This window comes from Pteropus alecto, unplaced genomic scaffold (genome assembly GCF_000325575.1).
Source record: "Pteropus alecto unplaced genomic scaffold, ASM32557v1 scaffold131, whole genome shotgun sequence".
Classification (NCBI taxonomy): domain Eukaryota; kingdom Metazoa; phylum Chordata; class Mammalia; order Chiroptera; family Pteropodidae; genus Pteropus; species Pteropus alecto.
The window spans coordinates 7,672,039-7,698,606 of record NW_006434709.1 but is presented as its reverse complement, the minus strand read 5'-3'; the positions used below and the strand labels follow the sequence as shown (position 1 = coordinate 7,698,606).

At 32.4% G+C, this 26,568-nt stretch overlaps 1 protein-coding gene across 10 annotated transcripts in view; it reads left to right on the top strand.

Annotated features, from left to right (window-relative positions):
- Positions 1–26,568, top strand: part of EHBP1 (EH domain binding protein 1) — a 308,554-nt gene that overhangs the window by 131,285 nt on the left and 150,701 nt on the right. For 5 of the 10 annotated variants that reach the window (XM_025045116.1, XM_025045115.1, XM_025045113.1 and 2 more), the window contains 3 exons: positions 9,214–9,336; positions 12,936–13,176; positions 23,949–24,138. In XM_025045116.1, coding sequence (XP_024900884.1) covers positions 9,214–9,336; positions 12,936–13,176; positions 23,949–24,138 — 554 coding nt within the window. Of the gene's footprint in view, positions 1–9,213; positions 9,340–12,935; positions 13,177–23,948; positions 24,139–26,568 lie in introns of all 10 variants that reach the window. The other 5 variants (XM_025045111.1, XM_025045112.1, XM_015587606.2 and 2 more) reach the window with 1 other exon arrangement.

The following is a 26,568-nucleotide window of genomic DNA, read 5'->3' as shown; positions in this document are numbered from 1 at the left end:
AGAATCTTCATGCTACACAAGAGCTGTTAACTTTTGTAACAGTTTGGTAGGTATAATTTCCCAGGTCCCTGTAAGGGACATGCCCAGTTATAAGAGTCTCCACAATCAGGGAAGCTCAAGCTGTGGCATTCCATCAGGTATATAGTCCATTCACAGCCCTCCCATCCAGATACAGTTTATAAATCAGGATTCATTTTTAATGTAAGCAGTGGTACCTGGTGTTTGTTAATCTTTTTCCTATTGTTTCCTAAAGTTAATTTGGGAAGAAGAGAATGTGACATGTTGGCTATCTTCAAGGAACATAATCTTACAGTACAAGTGGTAATAGGGGAGATAACAGTTCACATTTGAGTTGATTATGGTATGACTCAGCCCTCTGAGATTAAATGTCCTGCTAAAGCTGTGAATAGGGATAAGTAGGTCACCCTCCTTTGATTAGAAGGTTCTTTAGAATAAACTTGGGATTCTGGTCAAGAGTTTTGCTTCTGGTTTTTACCTGGGCATCTAGCCTCCAGTACCTAAGAGACTCATGAACAAAATCATAGGATTGCTGTGGATTCTATAAAGTAAAAAAAAAACCAAAAAACAAAAAAAACCACAACCTATTCTGGTGGTCTGTGTAAGAGATAAGAATTTCTGGAATACTTCATCTATTATTTAGATGTTAAGGCTGGGAAATAGTGTAGAAACAGAGATATGGGAGCATTTCTGATCCTTTGAGCTAAAAAGTTTATAAACCACCACAGCTATCTCCCTTTTAAAGGGATTTGAGACCCTAGAATGAGATCCTGAAGACAGCAAGAATATCTCTTCCCAGTGTTTAGAACTCAAATATGTCAACTCAGAGAATAGTAGAAGTGGCAGAAGATACAGATTACAAATTCAGCCTACTTTCAGTGTCACTCTTAAACTCTAATGCTGCTTCGTTTGTACTGATGACAACTGAGAATTCTCCAACACTCCCATGAAGACCTTGGGAGATTTCTGTGGATATGGAGAGCCATATGACAGGACCGGAAGGAAGTGAGAGCTCTGAAGAAGTAAGAAGCTCTCCAATATTTACTTAGGGGAGGATCCAGGAGACATATAACATTTTAAGTACGAATATGCATTTTCTAAGGATTTGTCCTAGAAAGGCAAGGTTGATTTAACCATATTAACACACTGCAGGAGTGACACCTCTATCTCAAAGGAACATTTTCGACAAAAATTCAATACCAAGTTTCTCAGCAAATTTTAATGTAAGGGAATTCTGTATTTGATAAAAAGCATCTATGGAAAGCTACAGCTAACATCATACTTAATGGTGAGACACTGAACACTTTCTTCCTAAGATTGGGAACAAGGCCAGGATATTTGCTCTCACCTCTTATATTCAATATTATACTAGAGATTATAACAAGGACACAAGACACAAGATCATTATAGAAAAATCTGTATTTTTATATATGAACAACTAACATTTAGTCTGGGTGTTTTTTTGTTAAGTTTTAGATGTTCAGCTTATTGTTATTTCAAGGGGAGAGATCTGGGGATGTCTCTCACTCCACCATGTTTCTGATGTCACTCCAAACAACTAACATTCAGAAAATGAAATTAAAACAATTCCATTTATAATAGAGGCTAAAAATAACAGACTACTTAGAAATAAATTTAACAAAAGATATGGAAAAATCTCTATGCTGAAAACTATAATACGTTACTGAAGGTAATTAAAGAAGACCTTAATAAATAGAGATTCTTTGTTCATCGATTAGAAGACTCAAAATTGTTAAGATGTCCCTTCTCCCCAAATCAATCTGTAGAATCATAATTCTACCAGGATTTTTTTAAAAAGTAGAAATTGAGCTGATTCTAAAATATATTTGGAATTGTAAAGAACCTGAGTAACTGAAACAATCTTGGAAAAAAAAAAAAAGAATTGTTACACTAAACTAATACTACCTTACATCAAGATTTACTGTAAAGCTATACTAATCAAGATAGTATGTATTGGCATATGACAGGTCAGTGGAACAAAACATAGAATCCTGAAAAACTCAAACTTATTTGGTCAATTTGGAACAAAAGTTTAGCATTATTCAGTGAAGAAAGGAAAGTCTTTTCAACAAATGATGCTGAAACATCTAGTTGCCCATATGGAAAAAATGAGCCTCAATTCCTACCTCTTAGCATATGCAAACATTAATTCAAAATAGATTATAGACATAATCTATATAAGCTAAAACTATAAAGCTGAAAAAACGAAAAAAGAATGTGTTTGTGACTTGAGAGTAGGCAAAGGGTTCTTACATAATACAAGACAAGAAGTAATAATCATGAAAGAAAAAATTGATAAATTAAACTTCTTCAAATTAACAACATATGCTCATCAAAATAGACCATTAAGAAAATGTGCAGACTGTTTTTGTATCCTTGAATGGAATACTATTCAGCAATAAAAATGAACCGTTGACATGTTTGACAACATGGATGAATCTCAAAACCATTATGATGATTGAGGACTTACATCAAAGAGTATATTGTATATAATTCCATTTGTGAGTTGTTTTGGAAGAGGCAAAATTAATCTTATGTGAAAAATATTAGAATAGTGATATGGTTTGAGGATCGAAAAGAGGCATGAGAGAACTTGTGAGAGTGATGCAGTGTTCTGCATCACTGTCATGTTGGTGTATACATTTGTCAAAATTAATTGACTTGTACAATTTAAGAGCTGTACTTTTCACATAGGTGCATTAATAAAATACTAGAAAGTAATGTAGAATTATAGTTAATATGTTAGATTAGTAAGAAAAAAAATAAGTTCAACTTTCTGATTTATTGATCTAATGTGTGGTAGCTAGTCTCCAAAGATTGTCCTCCAGTGAATCGTGCCTCCTAATATTCATGCCCTTTTTTAGTCCCCTTTCTTTCATCTGGGTTGGTCCTATAAATCATTTTTAACCAATAGAATGCAGGGGAATCAACACTGTAATTTCTAAAGCTAAATCATAATAAAATGCCTTGTAGTTTCTACCTGGGTTTCTTATAATGCATGCACTGGGGAAGCCAGCTGCCATGTAAAAAAGTCCAACTACCCTGAAATTGCTATGTTGTGAGGGAAAAGGGAGAAAGGAAGAGAGGGAGGAAGAGAGGGAGGGAGGGAGGAAGGGAGAGAGAGGGGAGAGGAGAGAGGAGAGAGGAGAGAAGAAAGAGGAAAGAGAGAAAGAGAAAGAGAAATATGCCTGGCCAGCCCTGATTATTCCACACTTCTTAGCTGTAAGACCAAACATACATACATACAAATGAGGAAGCCACTTTGGACGGTCAGCCCAGCTAGAGCTTTCAGATGGCTTTAGTCCCAGCTACCATATAACTGCAGTGAACCAACTACCCATTGAGTCCAGTCAGCCCACAAAACAGAGAGAGATAATTTGTTGTTTTAAACTATGTATAGATACATAGACTGACATGTAGACACATCGATTAAAAATACTATTTCTATAATTTAAAAATAAGATATGTTATATGCCTTTCTGCCTTTAGAAATATAATACCAAGTATTATGACTTTTAATTCATTCATTTACAACATACATTAAGTAATAGCTATGCTAAAAACTTCTAGGTGTTAGAAAATGGGAACATGACATAAATACACAGCTATTTAATTCCATTTTTTGTCCATTAAGTATGTAAGGGGAATATCTAGGATATTAGGGTAGAAATTCCCACTAGACAGTTGGAAATTCAAGCCTGAGAATTATCTGTATTCATGTGTTAGTTTAAGCCAAAAAAGTAGATTATTTCTTTCAGGAAGAGCAGTTTTGAGGTGGGGGAAGAATGAGACCAATGATAGGCCTAAAGAATAATAATATTTAAGACACAGAGGGAAGAATAGTTATCATTAAAGGAGACCAAGACATAACTATGAAAGAGATAGGAGGGAACTAGGAGATACTAGTGTCCTGGAAGGAGCAGGACGAATTTCAGGGAGTGAATGTTTAATTATGTTTATCATACAAAAGTCATATATCATAAGAGCTAATAGATATCTCGTATATTTTCCAATTAGAATATATGGTGGTGACCTGAGAACAGTTTCAGTAAGGGGGATGAATAAAGGTGGGGATAAGAGCAGATTGCAGTGAATTGAAGAATCAATGGTAGGTGGGAAATTGTAGACGACTAAATTTTTAAGATGATTTCTTATAAAGATTAAGAGAGGCTGGCCAAACTAGAAGGGGCTAATGGTTGAAAGAATTTTTTAAAATTTGGGAGCAACTTGATCATATTAATATGCCATTAAGGTTTATTAATTAATTCAGAGGGAGAGGTTGAAGATCCAGAGAGACACACTACTCAATGCCTGCTTTTCTGCTTAAAGCAACTCTTCCCTTTCCTATTATAATCCACTATGGGATTGAAAATTACATTATTAAACTCACTATTTGTACCCATAAATCAAATATTTGTGGGCTCAAGCCAGTGAGAAAAGTGACATTTTTTGGACTGAGATTTCTGCCAAGAAGTGAAATGATACTGTCTTAAAATGAAATATACCTGTACTGAATCTTGTTATACATTGGAGAGAAGAGTGATGATCCTGCAAGATTTGCAGGTATGTTATAGTTCCAGGCACTTTTTTTCTTTTAACTCAACTACAGACTCTTAAAAGAAAAAAGCCACCTACTCTTTGTGCGACCGCCCCTTCCCCCTTTTTTAATTCAGTGTGATAATCTCTGGTGGTCAATTTCTATCTTCTTTTGCCTTTCTAACAGTAAAGAAGAGTCTCAAATTACTTGACCCTTTGCTTCGATTACCTGCCCCTAATTTAGTTTTCCTTCTTTTTCTCACCAATGAGGCAAGTCTAGATTGACACACTGTTATGATGGCTAAAATATGCTACACTATGAGTTTATTGCTCAATTTGAGTAGCACTACAGTAAAAATTTGTGCTATTACATAGCATAATCCAAACGTGTAATTTTTTGGTGAAACAAGCCTTTAATAAGTAATAAAGTATTATCTAAGTATGTTGGTCCAGGGAATCTTTTTGGTCAGGGTAGCATATTACTGGGAAAAAGTTCCCACTTAAAAAAATTCTGGAAATAATTTTTTTTTAATCTTTTAATTTTTTAACTTTTTTCCTTATTATAAACCTAAAACACATTGTTGGAAATTTAGAAGAAACAGAAAAATACATTTTTAAGAGGAAAAATACGTAACAAAATTATATATTTTAGAGTCCACAGCCACATAATGCAACTGCTAATTGAATTATTACCCTGTAAGTTTCACAGGCACCTTATAGCTTGCTACGCCCAGACTGAATAGCTCCTATTGCCATGCTACTATCCATGGTTATCCAAGACAAAAACTTGGCATTTATCCTATATTCCTTTCCCCATTCTCTGTGTCAAATGAACTAGCAAATCTTTCTTCTTCATTTGTTTTTTAATTAGCAAATACTTACTGTGTGCCTCCCCTCATGGAATGGTGATGCTGAACTACTTTTTGTTTCCTGTGCTGTTTTTCCCAATGCTGCTACCATGTTGCTCTTGGAATGAAGTTTCGAAAATATTCATTTGATTTTTCACTGGATTCCCATAGCTGTCAGAGTTCAATTCACATTCTTTAGTTGGGTCAAAAGAACCCTCATGTTAGAACATTCACCAACCCCATCTCATTCCATTCCCTATCCCTGGCATCTTAAACCCCAAACAACTTGTAGTTCCTCAAATATGTCATGTTCGCATTTGCTTTCTTTTTATCATTGTGGAATGCCTTCCATTTTGTCTTTTTATTTTAATAATAATTTCTGTTTGTCTCATTTTAGCTCAAATTTGAGTAAGTTCAGGATGCCTTCCTGACCAAAGTCCCTCTTCCAGTTTCACATAGCCTACAATGCATATTTCAATCATAACATATGTCATATTTATCATACACTATGTATTGCTTTATTTCTCTTTCCGTCTTACAACAATACAAAGCCACGAGGGCAGGTACTATCACAGGCAGATAATAGGTACTTGATAAATGTTTATTAGATAGATAAATGGTATTTCTTTGGCAGTTGCTTTTTATGATTTGGATTCACATTTATTTGCATGCCAACCGAAAAAAACATTGGTATGAGTAATTAAAATTACCTTTTCACTCTGTTAAATATGAATGGAAGTTTTAGAAGCAGAAGTTCTAGGAGTTAAGTAAGGATTTATTTAAGCTATGAATATATAGAGAAAACTAGGATAGGAAGGACTCGTCATCAGTAAATTGAATGGAAACAAGAAATTACTTTAAGTTAGTTAATGAGGAAATGGTCGTCAGTGGGTTTAGGTATACGAAAAACATGATGAGAGGGAGGAAATACTCTAAACATTCAGAAAAATTACAATGTAAATAATTTATTCATGTTATTGACTCACCTTGATAATATTTATATAAATGACCACATTTTACCTAAAACTCTATGGAACAGTATTAATGTTTTGAAGATAAGGACCAAGTCTAATATTTCTACAGTGTTCCTTATAGTGCTCATTATATGTTTAAATAAATGGTTGATTTCTGCTTTCTTTGAGATTACATCTAAGAAGATAAAAGAAAACGTGTAAAGAAAATTGCAAATCTTTGAACATTATTTTAAAATATTTTAATAATTGCACATTTGGCAATATAGTACAAATAAATAATAATATACATGATAAAATGTGGATATTAATAATAATACTTCAGGATATTTATGAGAATTAATTCTGATAACATATATAAAGCTCTTTCCACTGCTCAATAATAGCTGCTGTTATTAATATTTTTTCATATTTTCAAAGTTAAAAATAAACTATTTACAAATTTTTAAAAATACACAATTAGTAATGAATGAAGAAAAATCAATCATGCACTGGTAATCATTTAACACTGACTTTCCACTCCATTACATTTTCCTAAAAATTTCAAAATTACAATGACTAGTAGTGGGAGGGAAAAGAGCTAACTTATAAATGAACTATACCTCATGAGGAATTTGCTAGGTTAGTTTTGAGTTGGAGTGGGGTTTTAAACTGTTGGCAGAATAAGATAGAAGAAGACACTTTATAAAGGCTGATTATTCGGTTCTTACTATTCAAATTCAGATGACAAATTTAGTTGGTATTAATTGTGTTTACTCCTTGTTTTCTATTGTTTATTTAGACTACCTCAAGCAGTTTTATTCATGCAAAATGTATTTTCTCATTTGGACAAGAGAAATGAATAACCTTATTAACCTTTTATATGTATTTGATTCAAAGGTCTAAAAAATAACATTTCTGACTGCCTAATATTCTGGTAGTCATTTATTGTCTATTTCAATATTATTTTCTACCTTTATGGAAGGTAAATTCCACAAGGACAATACCATGTCTGTTTTTTTTCTTTTTTACTCTTGTGTATCAAGGATAGTACTTGGCACAGAATGATAAATGAATATTTGTTGAAAACGAATGGTTAAAGGCAAATTTATTACAATTGAGTATTTTATGATTTGGTTCAAATAAAATTTATAATATGTACTTAGATTTACAATGTTAAAGAACAACATATTTAATGCTGAATTTATAATCATTTTTTATTTCTAACCATTTTCTTTTGTTCCCACTAAATGATCTGGATCTGTTTGGTTTGTCCTAATACTTAAGCTATTCCCAGGTTTTAACTTTGGAAACAGCAAAAGTTAACTGGACTACTCTAGTAGGCTCTTATTATTTTTTTCTAAGCTAATTTTCACCCAATGAATCATAATTTCACATATTCAGAGCTATCCAAAATATATATGACTCATGTAAAAAAATTCTATTTATGTACAAAATGAATTCTTATTTTAAGGTTTTTCTATTAGGTCTATGTTCTGTCCTTATTGGATAAATTATAAGATTTTCTAAAGCAAATACTTAAGAGTTCCCTTAAAAGAGCAAATTCCTTAGAAAACAGTAGAAAATAGTACCTATTGCCTGCTTTTCTTATTTTGTGCTAATTTTTAAAATTCTAGAATGAGCAGGTGCTTATTTTCATGATTCATGCGTATATATTCTTTAAACCTTTAAATTTAGAATTTTGTAAACAAATAGTACATATTTTCTGTGGTATCAGAGGATTTTTTAATTGTTTTTAACATATGCATTTAAAGCACTATTTTAAAAATGCAAAATGTGGTTACTGAAAGCCAATGTCAGCCTCTTGAATTATCTTTGTTTTGTGTTTAACATAGGTTTTCCATTAATAATATGTTTTAACAATAAAACGTTTTCCATCTAAAATAGTACAGCATAACTTTCAGTTAAATACATCTGTTATAGTTCATCAAAATAACATCCTCTGAGTGTATTATTCTCTTGATTAACCGAACATCCCCTCTCTTTGTCTTTTTAAGTAACAGCATGCTTCTACTGCTCTTTAATTAAATGACCTTACCTTACATTTGTCTCGACTGGCTTCTGTTTACAGAAATTGTAAACCAATTGAATGCTCTGAGCAGCTTAGATGAAGATCAAGATGACTGCATAAAGCAAGCAAATATGCCTTCAGCTAAATCAGCCAGTTCCTCTGAAGGTTTAAGAGCTTTCTTCCTTTCTTTCTGCTTCTGATTGCCTTTATTTACTGTGACCTGCTACCTCTTGACTTCTGTCTGTATTTAGCTGTCAGTTTTGTCTTTGTGCTTTTCCTTGAATGTTTTCTTTGGTAATTTGTAGTGCACCAACAGGCAACAACATAACAGAACTGACCATCTTTAGCAAAGCCTTGTATCAGGATCCTTGTTAGATGGTTATTTTAAAACATAAGATAATAATTGGTCATATAACATGACAGTATTGCTTTAGTTAGCTTGTATATTGTAACTATATTGTTTTTAAGATATTTGCTTAGATTAAACTCATTTGAATTATTTATATTTAAGACTGAAGGATGTTTTACTAAAAATCTATCAGTACTCTTTTATTAGATTGAATTAAATTCAGGCAAAAGTTTATCTGATATAATTTTTCTATTAATATGCATATTTATTTTGTCTCATATGAAAATGTTGGTATGCTACAAAATACTTGAATGGCATTCTATCATTGGTAAAATGCTGTATCTTATTATTTGCAGGTATTATTAATGTGAATTTATACAAGTTGAAATATTTCATGAATGATCAAAGTTATGCTTTACTGAAACCATAGTGAACTCTAACACATATGTTTATTTTCAGAACTTATCAACAAACTTAACTTTATGGATGAAGCGGAAAAGGACTTGGCCACTGTGAATTTAAATCCATTTGGTGATCCTGATATAGCAGAATTAAATCCATTTGGAGATCCTGATTCAGAAGGTAGCAAGTTTTTTTTCTGTACTTTTAAAGTCATTATATAGTCAGGTTCTTTTGAACTATAAGGGCAGGAAGAGATTTTTTTAAAAAAAAGACATAAAAAGTAATTCTTGTTGCTAATGATAATAGCGTTGTCTTCAATACCACTTACAGTTGTTTAGCAATTCTGGGTAGCTTCCATTGAATTATTTAAAAAGAAAAAAAAAATAGTCTTATATAGACTTTTACTTGCGGCTTATTTTAAAATTTTGTTTTAGTGTGGTCAAATATTAAAGCTCTAATGTTGAAAGATAATAGTATTTTACCTAGCTGGCATACAGTAAAGTCTCATTAGTTGGCCTATCAAGTAAGGTCAGGTTGTGGGACATACCAGTATTGGCATGGCGGGGTGTCTTCTTCCTCTAGACAACTCCTCTGCCCTCACACTCAGAGTTCGATGAGCCCCTCAATCTCCCACTCTCCGTCTCTGGCTGAGAATTACAGTCAGTGATGAGAACAAGTTGTACATATGAATAGCATGGAGCAGAAAGAAAATTGAGAACCACTGTTGTCATATATACAACATAATTGGAAGGAATAAACCCAGGCATTTTTTTTCCTGGGTCATTTTTCTTATCAGGTAGTTCTGAACTCTTAAATCCGAGATAAGAGGTATTGAGGAAGTGAGACTTCTGTTTAATTAAACTGTTTGCTCAAAGTAAATACAAGAATGATTAACCACTGTTTACATCTTTTAGACTGCTGTTATGAAAGCTTCATGAGCTTTAAAGAATTTTGCTGCTACCTGTCATGGTGAAAATGATGTTTTACCTTTAGTATTCACTGTTAGAACAATACTATATTATAATCCACTCTTCTTTCTCTTCCTTACTTTCTCTCTTCTTAGCAGATTCTAAATTAGTAAATTTAAATTAATGAGATTCTCTTTTGTTTATGAGCTAATTATACTAAGAACATATTTTAAATATCAATAGTTACAGTAAATCTTAGAGGTAATCTAGTTTTGCTGCCTCTTTTCATAGATTAGGAAGCTGAGGCCTAGAGTAATTAAATGATTTGAACAAAAACTTTAGGTAAATGAAGGTGGAGTTGGAACTAAGATTCCTAATCAAGTGTCTTTTTTTAACGACATAGCTTCTCCTTAATTACGTACTATACATTTGAGTATATTGAAGTTTAAAAATATTGCCAAGATATTTTGAGACGTCAATATTTGAGCTTTCCATTTCAAAATCAAATAAGTAATTTTCCAAATTATGTGGGTCTGTTTCCTGAGGTATAGAAAGAAGTGGCAGATATCATGTAATATTGTATTTCTATATAGGAGAGGTTAGCTAACCTGTTTCAGATACTCATGCCTATAGAGCTAAGAAAAAATGTGACAACCTGTATTCTCTTTAAATATATATCTCTTAGACTTTTTGCAATAAGTATTTTCTATTAAAAGAATACTTATTTTCTAGAAATAGTTATTAATAGTTTATTAAGTTTTATTGATTAAAAACTTGCATCCTCAAGTAACAAAAGTATTTGGGGAAGAAAGATGTGTGTAGATGTTTAGATTTTTTTTTTTCTTTTACAGTTTCAGTTCTCATATTCAAGACATTGTGTGCTTCAGTGACCCTTTTACAATGTTATTAAGTATATTTGTTAGCTTTTATATGAAATAATCATAAACCCTCTTTTGTTGTCAGCTCTGTCATCTTCAAATCTTGCTCTATAGTTTGAATACTTTCTTACTTTTTGTTTTATAACTCATGAATTTGCTTGGATCAATTTTTGTAATCCTCTTCCTCAGAGTAAAAACTAAAATCTTATTTCCATTGACCAGTTTTATCAGTGTCTTAAACATTTGAGACTTGATATTAGTTAATAAAAAATTGAGTAGGCAAAAACTTTGCAGTCTTTCTTCCCCTATAGAGAAAAGAAAATGCTTCTCATGTACACTGTTATAAAGATTCTAGTGGTTTTAAGTTTAAATATTAACCTTGTGTTACAAAAGATACAAGTACTGTCTTCTATAACATAGGCTGTATTTATAATTGAATGTTGTGCCTCTGAATAATTGAATGTTGTGCCTTCATTTTATTATTGATTTATTATGATTTTATGAATTCTCTTTCATACTTTATAATTGCTTTCCCATGGTGTATGGAATTTCAATTCAGAGTTTTTATGTTTTATTTTTTCAATATAAAGAAAAATAAGTTTTCTGGGCTAAAGTCTAAAGTATAAATAAAAGTAGCTTGACTTTAAAATATAAAATTAATAAATATATGTCAATAATGAGGTTTTAATAATTAAATTGGTTGAAATGTTATTTATGAAACAATTGTTTTTCTTGAGAATTTCAATAATCAATTTTCTGTTTCCTTAGAATATTTTGTCAGAGTTGCATGGCATAATTAAAATTACTTTTAAACTATGCTATGATTATTGGCTCTCTGAAACTTCTTCAATTTGGGAAAATATTTTTATTAGCAATATACATGATCAAATTTTGGACAGTTTTATTAGAAATTCTAGTTTGGTTTTAAAATGTTAATAAACATAAAAGAAGAAGAAAAGGATGGTACTAAGTACTTCATAAGTATATTTGGAGGACATGGTGGTATTTTATTGCTTTCTGTGCTATGAATCAGTTATTTTTTATTTTATTTTTTTATAATCCCCCCCACACTTCCACCCCTGACCTATGGATGTTGTCGTCTCCCCTTAAGAATCGGATCTCTGAAGATGGGGCGTCTCCTCTCACACCAGGATATGGGCCGTGGCTCTGCAGGGGTTCGAACCCAGGACTTTCTGCATGTAAAGCAGACGTGCTAACTACTACTCTATGGAACGACCCCATAATCAGTTATTTTTAAGGGCACCTTTGTTTTTAAATTCAATCTTGAAATAATGAAATGTAGAAGAATTTGGTGTAACATGTCTATCAGCTTATCCATAGGATTTTAATATAGTGCTTTCAACCTGAAAATTCTTATGTTATTCCTTTGCATTATTAAATATTAATTGGATCCAAGTTACTTTGGAAAAAAGCAGACATCTCTTGAAATGCTCTAAAGATTTAAGGTCTGTAGCATACGGAAACCTGTTCTTTGAAGACTGCAAAAACAAATTCAGTGATATGTGGGTATATTTTGGATATAGTCCGAAATGAATTTTCAGATCCCTACATGGTCTTTTCTTATATAATCTCCAAAGACTATTTCAAAATTGAATCCATGTTATGTTCATTTAAAAACAGAAATTTATTATATATAAGTTTTAGATGGCAAACTAATTCAGTGAAATAAAATAGGCAATAATTGAATGTTGTACCTCTAAGAAGGTTAAAATTTTCAAAATTGGCATAATTGTATGCTAATATTATTAGAGACTCCAAAGGCATTCTAAAGATGCCATTTTGGGGAGTACCAGTCTTGGAAAAGTAGACAAAGATCTTAGATACCACATCTTCTGAATTTTACCCCTCTAAAATATATTATTGCTTTGGCTCTTTTAGCTCCACGGAGTTTATCAATTCAAGATTGAGCATTTTTGAAAGCACTAATGTCAGATAATATTAATTTGATTCATCTCTTGGTACTGTTTTATAGAACCAAGCACTGAAACAACTTCTCCTAAAAAACCAGAAGAATCTTTTTATAATAGCAGCTATAATCCCTTCAAAGAGGTACAGACTCCACAGTATTTAAACCCATTTGATGAGCCGGAAACCTTTGTAACTGTTAAGGATTCTCCTCCCCAGTCTGCAAAGAGAAAAAATGTAAGACCTGTGGACATGAGCAAGTATCTGTATGCTGATAGTTCTAAAACTGAAGAAGAAGAGTTGGATGAGTAAGTACATTTCATTTTGCTAACATCATAGGTCAATCTTTATATTAACTACAGCGATCCTTCTGTAATAAACCTTTAGGTGGATAAAATGAGGTCTGTTTCAATGTTAATATACAGTTTACGAGTTAGTATCTATCTCATCCCCTACCTGAATTTTTATCATTTTGACCGTTATTCTCCCACCCTCTTCCATGTGTGTGTGCATTCTAAACTAACAAGCGAAGGGAATATGTTCCTGGAATCTCTGGTTAGAATTCCCATAAGAACCATGTTATAAATGGCACTTAGGTGTTTTTAAATGACTACTATAGACATTATTTGCAGTTATGTTATGGGTCTATTGTGGGAACCAAATAATTATTTATGATATTGATTTGATGAGAAGACTTGTTCAAATGCCAAACAATGAAATTAGAGGATTTATAAATTGGGAGTTATCTACAGTTGAGTTATTACTCTTACCACAAGTTTATTGACCACAAGCTCAATATAAATAATCAGGATGGTTAGACCTGCCATTTTACTCAAATCTAAGGTGGGGATAGGAGGAGGATGTGTTCTCGTTGTGTTCTGAAGTTGTGCAGTGTACTACCTGTGTGGCTACAGACTGTGGCCCTGAGTGGGTTAAAAAGCAACAGCAAAACTTTCACTTCTGTCCATGATGGAGTAACACAGACTGGATATAGCTTCTTGTCTTAACTAAAAACCTGAATACTTATGAAATAACCGTTTCGACAGTAGGCACAAATAGAACAAGACAGTGATCCCCAAGAGAACAGAAACAAAGAAAGTGAGCCCTACAGTTGTCCAAGCTTTATTTATGGGAAAGAGCTTCCAATTGCATTTTAGGGAGAGAGAACCTAAATGCCCTAGTACAGGTGTATCTGGAAGATATTGTGGATTCAGTTCCAGACCACGGCAATAAAACAAATATCACAATAGAGCGAATCATATGAACTTTTCGGTTTCTCGGTGCATATGAAAGTTATGTTTACACTGTACTGTAGACTATTAAGTGTGGAATAGCATTATGATTTTTAAAAAAAGCAATGAACATACCTTAATTTAAAAGTACTTTATTGCTAAGGAGTGCTGATCATCATCTGAATCTTCAGCAAGTTAGTCTTTTTGGCAAGATAGACTTGCTCAACACAGGATTGCTGCGAACCTTAAATTTGTAAAAAACTCTATTTGCAAGGTTTAGTAAAGCAAAGCATAATAAAATGTAATATGTCTGTGTTGAGGAGACTGAGTTTGGACTTTGGGGGTACTGAGGAGCTAGAATTTGTGGACAAAGTATCAGAGAGAAGAGAGCTACTCATAGAGTTTCAGAGAGCTATAGAAGGTTCCTCTTGAGTCTTTAGCTGAGTACTGATCAGAGCATGCGTATAAGTAACAAAGAATCTGACAACAAATCTCTGGAGTTCATCCAGAGTGAAGAATCATTTGCATTTCTACCAGCCAGAGAAGAAAGACTTCCTAACATTTGGGACATCAAGTTAAGTCCTCAGAAGAGTATTGTCTCAGTAGTAGGGCCAAATTAGCCTTAGATTGAAGCCTTTTCTGGGCCTGCCTAATAAAGCTGAAAAGCAAGGCTCAAAAGAATCAAAATGACTCCAAGTAACTTAACTGCATCCCACACGAAGCCCCAGAATACTAAAAGGAATATCAAAAAATCCACCCAAAACACAAAATTTGCAATGTTTGACAATAAAAAATTTATCAGGCATATAAAGAAGCAGAAAAATCTGACCCAGAATAAGGAGGAAAAACAGTAATTAGATGAAATGGCAGAGATGATGGAATCAATAGAAAAGTGTGATAAAATAACTATTATGAATATGTTCCAGATATTCAGGAAGGTAGAAGAAAGCATGAGCATAGAAGATATTAAAAATAAGTCCAAATCCTGTTTATAGAGATGAAAAATACAAAATCTGAGATGAAAAATACACTGGATAGAATTAACCCCTGTTAGATACTGCAGAAGGAAGTATTAGTGAACATAAAGATATAACAATAGAAATTATCTAAATTGAAACATATGGGGGGGGGAAGAAAATCGAACAGAAGATCAGTGAGACAACTTTAAGGGCTCCTAACATATGTGTAATTGAAATTCCAAAGAAGAGGAAAGAGGATGAGGGGGACAGAAAAATATTTGAAGAAATAATGGCCAAATGTTTTAGAAATTAAAAATTTAATTACATGTAGTTACCTACATGTCCAAGAAGCTGAATGTACTTCAAGGACAGGAGACACAAAGAAAACCACAGCAAGGCTTCTCTGAAAACAATTCAAGTCAGTAGAGACTAGGCTGATATTAATAAGTACTGAAAGAAAACAAAGACAAAAACAAAAAACCTGTCAACAAAAATTTCTATCTGCCCCATCCCAAAAAAGCTATTTTCAGATATCCAAAAGCTGAGATAACCCATCACCATCAGATTTGTGTTGCAAAAAAAAGTTAAAAAGAAGCTCTTCAGGCAGAAAGAAAATGACACTACTTGTAGATTTGAATTTATACAAAGGAGTGAAGAGCACAGGAAATGGCAAATATATAGAATATATAAAATACTTGTCTTATTTTTTTAAATCTCTTTAAAATATAATTGACTTTAAAGTTTAAACAATAATATAATCTGTGTTTTATGATGTGTAGAAGTAAAATGACAGTCTTAACAAATGACAGTTAAGACAGTTTTGCATAAAGCCTGAGACTGGGGAAATTGAAGAATGCTGTTTTAAGCTTCTTACGCATAGCGTTTCTCTGAAGATATACTATTTTTTTTTTATAGATGACAATTGTTTATATAGAAAATCATAAAGAATCTCCAAAACATTTACCAGAACTAAAAAGTAAATTTAGCAATATTACAGGATATAAGATCAATATACAAATTCAACTACAAATTCTCTACGGTAACAAATTCTCTACGGTAACAATGGACAACCAGAAATAAAAAAAAAAAAATTAAAACACCATATTTGAAATGTAAGAAAAAAGGAAAAGACCCTCAGGGATAAATTTGAACAAATATATGCAATAACTGTATGCTGAAAGCAACAAAACATTGCTGAGAGCAATTAGAGAGAGAAATCAAATGGAGAGAGATACTATGACCATGGATTCAAATTGATTTATACATTCAGTGCTGTCCCAATCAAAATTTTGAAGTATTTTTTATAATAATTTATAAGCTAATTTTAAAGTGTATGTGTAAATGCAAGGGACCTAGAATAGCCAAAATAATTTTGAAAAAGAATAAGGTTGGAGGACTTACACTACCTAGTTTCAGGACTCATTAACCAAGGCATTATGGTGTTGTCTTAAAGGTAGGCATATAGGTGAATAGAAGAGAATGAGAAAGTCTAGAAATAGATAACAAAAAGCTCTAGAACAAATAGATGTCCATATACCACCCCCCACACACAGAACTACAACTGTTACTTCACACCATATACAAAATTTAACTAAAAATAGATTATACACCTAAAAATAAGAAGTAATGCACTAGAACTTCTAGAAGAAAGCACAGGAGAAAATATTAGTGATCTTGGGTTAAGCAAAAAAATTTGAATAGGATGCAAAAGCACAAAGAGTCAAAGAAAAATTGTTAATTTGGACTTCGTCAGAACTAATTCTCTTTTAAAAAAATATTAAGGAAAATGAAAAGGCATGTCACAGTTTGGCAGAAATTCTTTGTAAAACACATATCTGGCAAAAGACTTCTGTCAAGAATATGTAAAGAACTATTTTAACTCAATAATAAGACAAACTTTTTTTAAAGAGGAAAAAGATTCGAACAGACATTTCACAAAAGAAAATATGAGAATAGCCAATGTGCACATGAAAAGATGCTAAAAATCTTAGTAATCAAGGAAATACAAATTAAAATCAAATAAGATACCACTACACACCCACCGAATTGCTCAAATTTAAAAGACTGACTATACCAAATACTGTCAAGGATGTGGAGCCACTGGAACTCTCATAGAACTCTCAGAGTTCTAAATGGTACAACCATTTTAGAAAACAAATTTGATAGTTTCTTAAAATGTTAAACATAAACCTATCATTTGACCCAGACGTTCCATTTCTAGGTACTATTTCACCCAAGAGAAATGAAAGTATATATCCACAAAAAGATTTATACATGAATATTTTAACAGCTTTATTTATCTTAATAGCAAAATATGGGAATTACTCAAATGTCCATCAATAGTAAATGGATAAACAAATTGTGGTCTATCCCTACAATGGGATACTATTCTGTAATAAAGAAGAAACAAACTGTTAATATAGGTAACTACATGGATGAATGTAAAAGTCATTATGCGAGTTAAGGAAGCCAGACTAAAAAAGAGTACATACTGTAGATACCATTTATTTAAAACTCTAGAAAATACACTCTATAGTGAGAGAAAGCAAATCATTAAGTAGTTGCCTTTGATTGGAGGTGGAAGAAGGGATGGATTAAAAGGGATACAGGAAACTTTTGGAGGAATGGAAAAATGTCATCTTGATTGTGCTGATGGTTTCACACTTGAACACATGTAAAACTCATCAAATTATAGTTTTTAAGTATGTGCCATTTAGTATATATCAATTATACCTAAAGCTATTTTTTTTTAAAGAAAGAAAAAAAATGAAACACTAACAATCTTTAACTTTATTAACAAAAATATTGTGTCATGTGAGTGGTTCAAAGCCTGGAAATCTTAGTCCTCCAGGTCTCTGATGAAAAAATTGGTATGGGTTAAAGGAGATCTATAAAATATTTATCGTTTTCAAAAATCTGATTAATAATTACATGTTTACTTATAGTGAGTCTCTATGGGTCTTTGCTTTCCTTGGAAATACATGAATTTTACTGTGTTAATATTATTTGGATTTTGGAAAAATTATTCTTTCTTTTAAAATACAGTTTAGTAGGAAAATCTTCTAAACTATGGGATATATACATTGAGAGGGTAATAGTAGGAAGACTCCTCTGATGCATGGAAGTTGGGAACAGTTGCTTTGTATGAAGAGAGAAATGTCATCTCTCCCCTGAGCATTGGCTAGCTGCTATTTTGAGCAGTATTTTATTTCTAGGTGCTGCACATACCAAGGGGTGTTGACGATTCAAAGCTTTAACAGAGTAGAGCAAGAGTCATTAAAATGTCCAGAAACCACATCAAATGAACAGTGATTGAGAACATAGGGACTGTTTGACTTAGAAAAGAGATGATTTAATTTCGTTAACCAATGTCACCGTAAAAAAAAAAAAAAAGAAAAGAGATAATTTAAGGGAACTATAATAACCAAACTCAAGTATTTGAAAGACTTGTTTGAAAGAATGAGGTAGTTGACATGTTTTCTATTGCTCTTGAACTGCTTCTCAACCTTTTCCCATTTTACAACAGGTGGCTAATGGCTCTCACATGTGCCACATACTTCCATGGGCATGGCTAGGTTTTGATAAAACCTAAAAACCTTCTAACCTCCTATAAGTATGTAGAATTACATCATAATCATGTTATTCCAAAACCAGGTTGATATCTCAGTACTAATTAATAAGCATACAGTGGTTGAAGAAGTTGGCTCAACTCTTGCTAAAGTTTTTTGTTTTCTTTGAAATAGCTAATGTGTGATCAAAATAAAATTTCTCATGGGTGGTGTAGGTGCTGAGTAATAGCCACACACCTGGAGTATTTGAATGTAAATGCAAACTTTAAGTACAAGCATTCAGTCATTCCAAGATGTCTGAGTATTACACAACACACACACACCCAGCTCTCTCCTATTAACAAATTAAAGAGACATCTGATGTTTGCTTAAACTTTTAAAATGCCTTTATAAAAACTAAAATCAGAATAACTGGGTGTTTCCTTTTGACTATTCTTTTTTCCACATGAAAGTCACAGTCTTTACAAGTTTCCCATGAATAAAGAACATTCTAAATTGCTCAATCATCTGAGGTTACCTGAGGGAGCTGATGATAAACACTCCAGCTTTTTTATAGGAATATACACACAAATTCTAAAGATTGCTCATCAACTAATGTGAGAGTTCAGGAAGAACTCTATATTAATTGCTTATTTGATATTTTTCCTCTTGTTTCTCTGAAAGTTTTTAGGTCCAACTTCAGTAGTAGAAATCTTCCAAAATTTGTTTACTACAATAATAAACTTATATATGACCTTTCATCAGGTGAAAAGCCTATATGACTCATCTTTCGTTACCAAACTCTTCCTGTATCCTCTGACCTAAAACTATCCCAGAAAAGAGCACCGAGTCCTTTGATGTATAAAACAACCTTCAGAACCTCAGCCCATCCATCAGCACCAGGAGAAAGTATACACCCTTCAGTGCTTTTAGCACGTGTCCTTTACACTTACCAGCCATGTGGATTTCTCAGTTTTCTCATGCTTTAGGACTAGTTCAGCCCTTCAGTTTATGTAGCAAAAATGAAAAATTATAAAGCAATAATTTTCAAAACATTTATGAAGTGACAGCATGAACTCATTTCTGATTTTGTCGTATGTCAGTTTCTCAAGGAAAATTGTCATTGAATTTTATTTAGAGAAGCTACACACTCTCATTTTAATAACTTTGGATTGCTTTTCCAAAGAAATATACATTTTCAGAGTGGAAAGAAAAGACAATATTTTGCTATACCCCTGCTTCATATTTTTTTCTGTATGTTTATTAATCCTATTTCTAATCAACTTACAATTTTTTTCTATAATTCTTTTTCCTTGTGAATTATTTGATGAACCATGAATAATGTCATTTAAAACTATTCTGTCCAATTTTCTACTTAATATAACTGATAAATTTTTAATCAACAGTGAGTTAATAGTATAACAAATCTATTACTCAAGTATACAGTACAAGGATAAAAACAATTCTGTTTTATAAAAACAATTCTTTTTTATTCAGAGCGATGTAGGAAGCTCTGAAACATAGATGATCAACAGTGTGTGAAAATTATGCTAATTCCTTAAATAATTTTTCCTTACTAAAAATATTAAGTATTTAAAAAATGTATTAATGAGTAATTACGTAACTTGTTACACAATCCATTTGGGAGGGCATTTTTTTCATAATTTACTTTTTATTGTGGTAAAATTCACATAACATATATAATGTGAAATTCCATATTTTAAAGTATATAGTTCAGTGGTTTTAGTTTATTCACTATGTTGTGCAACCATCACCACTATTTGATTCTAGAACATTTTCATCGCCCCAAAAAAGGAATCCCATACCTATCAGTCAGTAGTTAGTCCCAATTCCTCTCTTCCCCCATCTCCTGAAAACCACTAATGTATTTTCTGTCTATATGGATTTAACTATTCTGGATACTTCATATAAATAGAAACATAGTTTGTTCATTCTTAAAGAGTAGGAAATTCATTTTTAGATAGGAATCTCTGATCTATAAGGAGGATCACTCAAAGCCCTTAGAATTAGAAGCTTCTTCTTTTTCTGATTTAGTACCTAATCAGTGATTGTGCCTAGCACACTATTGTCTCACAGGTGGATTGCGGGTCCGCAGAGATACTGATTCCCTAGTAACTCCATTTTCCAGCAGCTTCCTATCTTTACTCCAGCATGTCATATAAATTTTATTTTTTGCTACATGTCATAGTGTAAAACAGCTTGAGAAACATAGCTCTAATTGATTTAAGAAAATGTCCATTTTTATTATGTTTCTAGTAATATGGGCCTCAAGAACCAACTTTGGAAATCAATTGATCTGAGCTCCTTTTCTACATGCATTTACCTTCTCTACAAAGAATACCAATATTCAGGTAGTTAGAGGGAGACCTAAGTGGTTAGAAGTAGGCAGAGAGACATAAAGAAAAAAAGGACAATATGTAAATACCTTTGTATACATACTATATATGTTTTATAAAAGTTGTATGCAACTGAGAATTTTAAATTCAGTTATATAAAGTGTACTGAAGAATTGCCTATTGTAAGGAGTTTTATCCAATTTTTTAAATAACTAGCCATACTTACATAATAAATTAATAATTATTGTGGCAGCTACCATCTTACAAACTACTATGGAAATTTGTTATAAAGAGATTTAACCAGGACTAATTTTTTAAAATATCACTCAAATAATTCACATAACTGAATTAATTCTATTAGATTGAGGTATGTCTGTTCAGTCCTGAAACATTTAACATCAGTTAGCAAGTAGTAAGTTTTGGGGGGGGGGAAGATTTTTTTCTTTTCTAGAGTTTTAGAGTTAAATTTTTTGTTGTTATTGTTTTTATCCTATTTCTTTATATTTACCTCTATTTGAACTATTCTTATAGAGTTTGAAAAACAGCTGTTTGAGGCTATCAATAAAATTAGCAGGATAAGCAAGATTGTTGTAAGGATTACATGAATTAATACATGTAAAACACTTAAAACAGTGCCTAGCACAGCATAACCACTTTATAAATGTTAATAATGTTATTGGTAAGGCTGGATGTGATACCTTTTCTACTTCTTTTCAGAGAGAATGTTCAGCTTTTTCTGAACACCTAGTTATTTTAACATTGTTCCTTGTTTTGATTTCTCCAAGTTCTTCAGTAGGTGGTAAACATGGATATAAATACTTTAAGTGTATGTTGGTCACTAGGCCAGAATATTTTGGTCTGAAAAGCTAATTTTCAAATATATATGTGTGTGTATATAGTTATATATTTCCTGTTTTGTTTTGTTTTTTTTCTCTTGAATGCACAGACATAGGAAGAGGAAGAAAAGGAAGTAGGTTTTTTTATGTACATGCCAACCCCACTCAATTAAAAGCAGCTACCCTGAGCAAAGTCGAGAGAGATTCTGAGGCTGTACTCCAGCTCAATGGGAAGGAGTCACATGATTCTAACTGTTGCCATGAGTACAGAGTACGAGTAACCTCACAAATATGATGTATTTCACATCTCTGATTTAGATATACTTGGTAACCAGAGTCTCATTGACCTGACTGGATATATAAATCTTTAGGCAGAGGTGTTAATAATTGGTTCTAAGTGAGTCTGGTACTATTGTAGTTCAAAGAACATGCACAGTTGAAACAGAGGGCTATCACTGGTACACGCCTTATATGCCTTAGGTGGAATTCCCTTGTTATAATCGCTACGTTTGGGTGATCTGGTCCTTAGGTTTGTAGACTCAGAAATTCTATTGTTATTGTACACACAGGATGTTGGACTAGCGTTGAAAAAAAAATGCAACTAAGTAAAAAACAAGAACCAGAATAACAGTTTCTTATTGTGTAATAGGAAGAATACTCATGATATATACTAGATACATGTGTTTATGAATGACTAACAAGAAAAAAAATTATCTACTCAAAAAGGGAGTTAACAAGGAAGATTTTCTGCCTGGGCCTAGACTCTAGGTAGAGGAAAAAAAAAGCCTTTCCTGAGAAGTTGTAAGCACAGGCCCACCCTCATGTGGATTTGACATTATATTGACAAGATTGTCTGGGAACCTCCAAGCCAAGAAAGTAACATACAAAGTGGCTCTTAAAGTACTTGGCAAATGCAAGTACATCAATACATAAAACATTCTGAAGAGAGTCACTCCCAGCTCAGATTACATAGGATTTCCTCACAGTAAACCCTGAACTCATAATCTAGAATTACAAAACATACAAGGAAACAGTTTTCTAAGAGAAAGAGTCAGGAGACAAAGGAAATACCAGGATTATATATACGAGAACTTAAAATAATTTATCAGATAGACTATAAATATGTTTAAATAATTAATGACTCAAATCTCTGTACCTGAGGTATTTTACACACAGCCATATGAAGAAATATCTTACTGAAGTTGAAAGTTCATTATATTAGACACTGATGAAGAGAGAAAAATTGAATTAGATTATAGATGTGAGGGAATTGTCCACAATGCAGCACGGGAGGAAAAAATTGTAAAAATATGAAGAAGAGAAATAGTTCAACATATATCTAATAATATTTACTAAAGAAGAGAATGGAGAAAATAAAGAAGAGGCTATCAAAGTGATAATAGCTGATAATTTTTTTATAAATAATAAAACACATGAATCTTCAGACTCAGGAAATATAGAATCTGAAACAGGATAAATTAAAAGAAATTCACACCTAGATGTGTCATAGTAAAATTGCTCAAAACCAGAAATAAAGAGATCTTAACAGCAACCAGAGATAAAATAGACTTACAAAAGAGCAGTGATAGGCTAAAGTAGGCTAATATCTTCAAAGTGCCTGAATTCTCTACCTAGCTAAACTGTCATTTAAGTGTCAAGCTGAAATAAAGGTATTTTCAACTCTTGAGAGAATTTACTACTAATAGAACCTCATTGAGTGAACTTATAAAAGATGTTCCCTAATGAGAAGAGAATTTAACACAGAGGAAGGGATGAAATGCAAGGAAAAAGATGTTTGTTGTTGGGAGCATAAAAAACAAATCAATATTTCCACATCTAATTTCTTTTTCCTTGATTGTGATATATAGTATTTACTATTATTAAAAACATTTTTCTAAGGGTCTGTATATAATAAAAGCTGAGTTAACCTTGTGTTAAAAGAATTTAAAAATACTTTTTAAAAGGGGAAATTTTATTGTTAATGATTAACAAAACAGATTAAAAGTGATTGTTTCTGAATCATAGGTTATCACTGGTTTGATTTTTTTTCCTTATTTTCAGTATTTTCTTGTTTTATAACTGAACATATTATTTTAGAAATAAGCTATGTTTAAGAGACATTTAATAATAATTTCTTCTTTTATTTAGATCAAATCCTTTTTATGAACCTAAACCAATTCCTCCTCCAAATAATTTGGTAAATCCAATTCAAGAACTGGAAGCTGAAAAGAGAGTAAAAAGAAGAGCCCCAGCCCCACCAGCCATCTCACCAAAGACTGGAGGAGTAAATGAAAACACAGTTGTTTCTGCAGGAAGAGATCTCTCCGCGTCTCCTAAGGTAGGAGTTTATTCTTAGTAAAACATGTATTAATGTTTGCGTTTACCCCCCATGCAATTTAACTAAAATTAAGGAAAGTCATCGTTAACTATTTTTGATGATTTAAAAGTGAAATTCAAGTAAATCCATTATGCTGCAACATTGTATATATGTTTGGGAGACTATACATTTATAGTACAGTATGGATTAGATAGTTTGGGTTAAAATTTGTTTATAAAATGATATTTTGAAACCAGAGGAAGAAAAGCATTATAATTATGTGGTTGGTGGTTTAAACGAAGGATATTCTAAAGCAGCTGGATATGAGGGACAGCTTACACTGATATAGAGGAAGGAGTAGAAATCATCCTTTGAGAAACATACTGGAAAGATTAAGGCTCAGTGTAGAGAAATACTTTGTTGAAGAATTTCAATATTGTCACTTTGATTTATGTGAAGTTACAATTTTGGCCTTATTGTGACTATTTTTTTACAAATTTTTATGCATAATAACTATGTGTATAGGTAAAACAATGTTGGAACAGAAGTCTGAAGCTTTTAAATGGTTTAATTGCAAACAATGCACCTTTCAAGTGTAAGGTAGAAATGTTGGATTTAGCAAGTTTTTTTTTTAAGTAAATAACTTTTCCTTATCTACTCATGGGTGTTTTGTTGTCGTTACCATATTACATTATGTAATTCTCACAGATAGTTAAGGAGAAAATAAGATGAACTTGAGGGGAAAAGTAAAGGTCACAGATCCCTCAACCAGTAGAGACAGGATTGGAACTGACATTTTCATCAGTCATGTGACATCTGAACTATATTCCACCTTAGGTGCCTGGGTTGCTGCTATTATCAAGGATATCGAGGTTCAGTAGTTTCTTTTGGATTTTTTACTTCAGTCTGTGGCTTTCATTAAATTACGGAGTTCTGAAATAGTTTGTTTGCCTAGATTTTCATTGTTTTAGAGAAAGATTGCGTTCACTGAGGTCTTCTCTCTGCTGTTTCAGGAGTCAATCTCTAGGTGTTTGTTTTTATATAAGATATTTTTTTTTCCCTTTATCTTTAGGAGGGAGAAACTAGGGCTAAATTCTGTCTTGCATTTGGCTATGCAGTGGGAGGTGGAGGACTCTAAATGAAAGCAGCAAATGGTAGAAATGTAAAGCAAAGGAGATGGCCAATTCCTGTACCTAAAAGGGGGAAAAAAAGACAGTAACAGGGGCACTAATCAGAATCAAGAAGCTATTTAAGTTCTTTATTCTAACCATCAAGAATACCTAAAACTATCCCTGTCTCCCCAAATCTCTACTCCATTATTTGTTCCCTGCCCCATCATCTTCCATAATCCATCAGGAGTTTGAAGCTAATTAAAAAATGCTAATCTCTTTGTAGGAGAATGGAAAGGAACTTAACAGTGCCTATTGTGTGCCAGGAAATGTTCTATTACGTCATTGGATCCATAGAACAGCCTGAGAAATTCATACCATTATCTCCGTTTTACATATGAGAAGCTGAATTGTAGTAACTGGTTCAAAGTGATAAAACTAGTAGTGACAGTGCCAAGATTAAAGTTCAGGTATTTTGAGTCTAATACCCTACTTTTCCCACTGTGTCATTCCACCTCTAGAGAGGTATTTCCAGTTCCATTTTTTCATAGAAACATTGTTACATATGGTAATTAAGTTCTGTTGTAGTGAAGTATACCATGGCTATTTTTTTAACATTATTTTGAGGATACTGTTCCTTTGCAGATAAATTGTGGAATAAATGATGCTTGCAGGAAAGGCTGAGCAATTTACCACCCCGCTTCTCTTGGAAACTGCCTTGTGATGCTCAGACACAGATAGTAGAAACACAATCAGTCATATTCACAGTAACCTGCTGATGTGAAAGTTAGTTAGGATAACAACTATGTGAAATGCAGCTGTGAAAAATTAATTTTAAAAAAGTTTGCTGATATTAAAAAACAAAGTGCATGACATAGTATGATACCTTTGTACATATTAAGTTTTATTTAAAAAGCTTTATTCACACATATACACTTACACACATAGACATACACTTATATATTATTTAATGAATTACAAGTAACTTATAGTGGTTACCTTTGAGGAGAAAGGTCTTGGTAGGATGGAGGGTATGCACAAGCTTGAGGAAGGCATTGTTCTTCCTGTTTTAACCTTTCTGTATTGTTTGAATTTTCAAATCTTATACATGTTTTACTCCTTTTTGTTTGTTATATTAATAGAGGTTATGGGGTAATGAGGTTATAGATTTTTTGTTGTTGTTGCCTTCTGTAAAAGACACAAGATTATATTTCCTAAAAAAGATTTATTCTTCAAGAGAAGAAGTCACTCTTGGGTTCGATCAGGGGTATTAAACTATTCGATGGTGGCCTGGGTTTTCATGAACTGCCTCAGTGTTCAGCACTGGAGCCCAGGTTTGGAG